Source organism: Schistocerca piceifrons, chromosome 2 (genome assembly GCF_021461385.2).
Source record: "Schistocerca piceifrons isolate TAMUIC-IGC-003096 chromosome 2, iqSchPice1.1, whole genome shotgun sequence".
In the NCBI taxonomy this organism is placed as follows: domain Eukaryota; kingdom Metazoa; phylum Arthropoda; class Insecta; order Orthoptera; family Acrididae; genus Schistocerca; species Schistocerca piceifrons.
The window spans coordinates 31,775,690-31,780,777 of NC_060139.1; the positions used below are offsets into that span (position 1 = coordinate 31,775,690).

Genomic DNA, 5,088 nt, shown 5'->3' on the forward strand with positions numbered 1-5,088 from the left:
AAGAAAGGCGTTACGCAATACGGAGAGGTTTATTATCGAAATTACGAGAGAGCACATTCCGGGAAGAGATGGGCAACATATTACTACCGCCCACATATATCTCGCGTAATGATCACAACGAAAAGATCCGAGAAATTAGAGCAAATACGGAGACTTACAAGCAGTCGTTCTTTCCACGCACAATTCGTGAATGGAACAGGGAAGGGGGGATCAGATAGTGGTACAATAAGTACCCTCCGCCACACACCGTAAGGTGGCTCGCGGAGTATAGATGTAGATGTAGATGTAGGTCATTAAAATTATGTTATTTTTCTATTTTGTACAACAAGAATGACGTGATGAATCAACAGATGTGTTTGTATACTGTACTAATGCACATGAATGTCAGCATTACTATAGTTAAGATAATATAGTTAGGCTACGTAAAACTAATAACTTTTATTTTTGATTGTTTTACTGTCACTTCTAAGATCAACGGCTGCCTTTTCTTTATTCTTGCATCTCTGCACAAATAGTTTGTTCACTTTCCCACTTTTGGTATGCTTTAGGTCACTTTTAGAATCTGAACCACGGCAGTCACTGACTTTTGGATATGTTGACTGTTTTTGTGCTATTGTCTGCTGCTGGGTAGAATGCTTTAATTCTTCCTTTGCATAGTCATAATGAGCCTTCCTATTTTGCATTTTTTTTGTTTTAAGTTTGTTCGCATGCATAATATTAATCACAGTGTTGTTGAGAAATGTCTTGTTCATTTGTCTTAATGGACACTTTTGCCATCCCAGGGCACCAGCTATTGATGCCCTTTCGGCAGCTCGTTTGGCTTCTTTCAGGAGTTCTTCTTCAGCAAGTCTGCAATATAAGAAAATACACATTTCCATGACATTTTAAAATTGAATCTTCATCCAACTCTACAAAATTCAATTGTAAACAAAATGTAATCCACAGACATCCACCTAATGCACATAAATGTCTACACTATGCACTCTGATCTTTTCTCTGGTTCTTGGACCAAGCGGACTCAGTGGGCTTTGCTGAAAAGATGCAACTTATTGAGACAAAGAATGGAAAAAACATGCTGATGGTGCCCAAATTTTACTGTAGCCCTAGATGCCTTCAAAACATATTACACACAGGCAAATTATGTGCAAAAATGTCAAGTACAAGGTTCTCTCTTTCTTTCTTCAAGAATACAAAAGAAGCAGTAAAACAGTTTGTATATCTGGCAATTTTAATATTTCATAATAAGACTCTTTAAGAACATATAATTTAACAATCATATGAAAAGGATAGATGGCTACCCACAGCAATCGGGATGGAGGTAGTGAGCGTAGGTGCGTATGCGTATGTTTTGCTTGTTTGTGTGAATGTGTGTATGCTTCTCTTTTATGATGAAAGTTTTGGCCGAATGCTTATATGTAACGGTCTTATCATTGTGCCCGTCTACAACTCAACGCATCTTTACAGTGAATAGCAGCCTGTCCTTTTCATATTCCAACCCAGACTTTCAGTTTGTTTAAATCAGATTTAATCATTTCAAATGAGACATACACAAATTTATTGCAGTTACAGTTGCAAAGCTTTGATTTTTGAAAAACGTGTTAAAAACAACAGTCCAGCTGTTCTATTCAGCACGACTGAGACCAGCTGCAAATTTGTTAAATACAAAGGTTACATTAAAAATTGTGGACATGCACAGGTGCCAGTCAATAAAATCTTTTGTTTCATTCTTGTAACCACTTTTGAGAGTCTATGCAAATCTTCAGATAGCTATGTTTAGGTTTCTTATACAGTGCATGTTTTCGGTGACATTTCATCTGGTGCTATGCTACGTAGGAAATTTGTAGGCCTACAAGGTTAGTGTTACAGGTAGATGTATCAGCAGCTTGTAACAAAATATGTATGTTGCAGAGATATGACTAGTATTTCAGAGTGGTAGGGGCTGTCCCATCATATTCCTGCCTTCAACATAAAAACCATAATTGACTGATTCAGGAGAGGAGCAAATAATATTCAACATTCTAGTGAGACAGCACACTTATGCTACATGATTGAAATGCAAACCTAATAAATGAAAAAAGTCATATGAAAATGGCATCAGAGTATAAATCACACAATGTGAAGTGCATAAGTAACTGTGACATCTTTACAAATCAAACCTTCGTCCTGCCTCACCAGACATATAAGACGTATGAGTTTGAAGAATGGCAGAAAGTACAATCTAACTTCTGCACCATTTCAGTACAATAATGCGTTCACTGTAAATAAGTTTTACAGTAGTTCTATTATATGTTTATTACCTTAGAAATAAAAAAAACTTATTTTATGTTAAATTCAGTGCATTAGTGTTTGTAAAATGATTATTTCGTATAGTGTTCATTAAAAAAATGACGATCATTCCACTTGGGACCTGTGGAATGATACTTTAGCTTATTTGTTTGATTTGTAAACATTTGTCATGTATTATTGTTTTTCTGACATGTTACACATCCTGGAGGACCTCCTCACTTCAGATCAATTGAAATGAAAGTAAATCTAATCTGAATGTGTAATGAATACAGGCCACCATATCAATACAGTTTGGCATGAAATCTCCAAACTATTTCAGCACTTTCGGATTTATACAATAACCAATCGTTTTCTCTCAAAACTACACCTGAATAACGGAGATGTGTACTGTGTACAGTGGTAACGTTATGATACTGGCAAAGCATGTGTGTTTCAGGTAATTTGAGTTTTTTTTGAAGGACAATGACCCCTAAATTACTGTACAAAACTTAACAGCCGCATTTGGTCACACTGAAAGAGTTTCAGGTATCCAGCACAGCTGCATAGGAATAGAGTACATTATCTTATAACCAAGTATAATAACATCATCAGATGTAGAAGTAACTCCATGTGTGCCTCAGGGAAGAGGGTTAGAACCATTTCTGTTCATGTTGTGTATTAATGACCTTCCAGACAATATTAACAGTAACCTCAGGCTTCTTGCAGATGATGCACTTAACTATAATAAAGTACTATATGAAGGAAGCTGCGTAAGTATTCAGTCAGATTTTAATAAGATTTCGAAGTGGTGCACAGATTAGCAGCATGCTTATATGCTCAAAAATGTAAAATTGTGCATATCACAAAACGGAAAACATAGTATCCTATGACCATAATATCAACAAGTTACTGTTGGACTCAGTCAATTCACAAATTACCTCGGGCGTAACACTTTGTAGGGATCTGAAATACAATCATCACATAGGTTCAGTTGTAGGTAAATCAGGTGGTAAACTTCAGTTTATTGGTAGAATACTGGGGAAGTGCAATCAATCTACAAAGGAGATTGCTTACAAATCACTTTTGCGTCCGGTGCTAGAATATTACTCAAGTGCATGGGACCCATGGCAAGCAGCACTAACATTGAATATTGAACAAATAGAGAGATGGGCAGCACGAAAGTTCACGTTTGTTTGATCCGTGGGAGATTGTCAGAGATGCTGAACTGGCGGACTCTTGAAGATACACAAAATATCCCAAGAAAGTCTACGAACAAGGTTTAAGCATCGGCTTTTAATGATGACTGTAGGAATACAATACAATCCCCCAAATAGTGCTCACATAGGGACCGTGACGACAAGATTAGAATAATTACAGCACACACAGGCATTCAGTCATTCCTCCCGCGCTCCATGCGTGAATGGAAACTAGCATAAAGGGACGTAACCTCTGCCACGAATTTTATGGTGGTTTGATGAATATAGGTGTAGACTGATGAATGGGATGATACTTTGCAATACGGTATCAAACCGAATTCCTCTGAAAAGAAAATTTCAAACAATTTACTTTCTTAAAAAAACGCGTCTGGCACGCCAACATTCTATGGACATCCATCATTTCTCCTGCCAGTATTCAAATTCTGATAACTCCACTGAAAAAGTATATAATCTCTAAACTCTGAGTCCGATTTACTCAGATTTCTAAATAATGTTTATTTAAATGTACTGACGGCTCCACAAAAATCATGAATCCAAACAATTCCTTCCAACGCACGACATGCTGCCGCATCTCATCATAATGAATGTAAATGGGTTTTACGCCTGACGTTCCATATACACACTTCAGAAATGTGTCTGTACAACGAATATTTCCTATATTTTCTGAATTACACAATTAATTGTAAAACTGACCCCGATAAAGCAAGATTGTCGGAAATACTTCAGGTACGGAAGTTTAGTCACAGGTTACATCAACAAAAAGAATCTTTCTACTTTGATTCCTGCCAGTGCTCACGGACATTAATATTTTGAAGGTAACGTACTCGTCCAGACTCTTATCGGTGGACATTTCCAATGGTGTGTTTCCATAAATAACAGTGTCACAAGTTCCTATAGAGTCACACGCTCATCCTGCAGTTTGTTTACGTTTCGCTCCTTCAAACGATACTAGTAGTAGTACTCGTCACTGTGCACCTTCACGACTATCGATAGCGTTGTCGACACTATCGATAAAAATGCTGACGTATACGGCGGGCCTCACGCGATGATCTGTATACCCAGATATCTACGCATATGTTTGTGCTTGGAATAAATCGCCAGAAATCACGTACGTCCACATGACACAATTTCAGTCTTCTGCTGGCCCGCACCTGTCGGTCTGGGAAAGAAGTTTCAGCGGCAAGCGAGTACCCATTCACAAAGGATATTTCGCTTCAGGACACTAACCAGTTACACAGGAAATTCCGCTGTTGTCTGTGTTCGCAGCTAGCATTAAACAAGAACAATCTAAGTGGCCTAGGAAATGGCTCTTCAAGCGACTGCAGTTTTCACATATTAATTTATTTCATAAGCTACACGGCGAACCTGACGACCATTGCGAAATGACACGGAGAAAATCGTTAAGCTGATGTTGAAGCAAGAAACGATGAAAGAAAACTCGACTTATTCGGATGGCCTAGAGAGTAGAATAACAGGTAGAAAGTACAGTTGGTGACTACCAAGCGGGATTCAGGAAGGGAAGAGGTTGTGTAGAACAAATATTTATCCTGAAGCAACTGATAGAACATAGGGCCTTAAAAAACAAAAAGACAGTAATAACCTTCGT

At 37.8% G+C, this 5,088-nt stretch overlaps 1 protein-coding gene across 1 annotated transcript; it reads right to left on the reverse strand.

The window, feature by feature from the left end:
- Positions 1 to 293: 293 nt before the first annotated feature.
- LOC124777242 (protein POLR1D-like) lies at positions 294 to 4,450 on the reverse strand. The gene is made up of 2 exons (XM_047252569.1): positions 4,307 to 4,450; positions 294 to 849 (listed from the first exon to the last, which is right to left on the reverse strand). The coding sequence occupies exons 1-2, from the start codon at positions 4,330 to 4,332 to the stop codon at positions 429 to 431; spliced, it is 447 nt and encodes a 148-aa protein (XP_047108525.1). The 5' UTR covers positions 4,333 to 4,450; the 3' UTR covers positions 294 to 428.
- Positions 4,451 to 5,088: the final 638 nt, after the last annotated feature.

What these genes read in the sequence shown, in the direction of transcription:
- LOC124777242 (XM_047252569.1), bottom strand. Translation starts at nt 4,332, where the DNA reads ATGTCCACCGATAAGAGTCTGGACGA. An exon ending in ACCGATAAGAGTCTGGACGA is followed by an intron (nt 850 to 4,306) that starts GTACGTTACCTT and finishes CTTATATTGCAG; the next exon opens with ACTTGCTGAAGAAGAACTCC.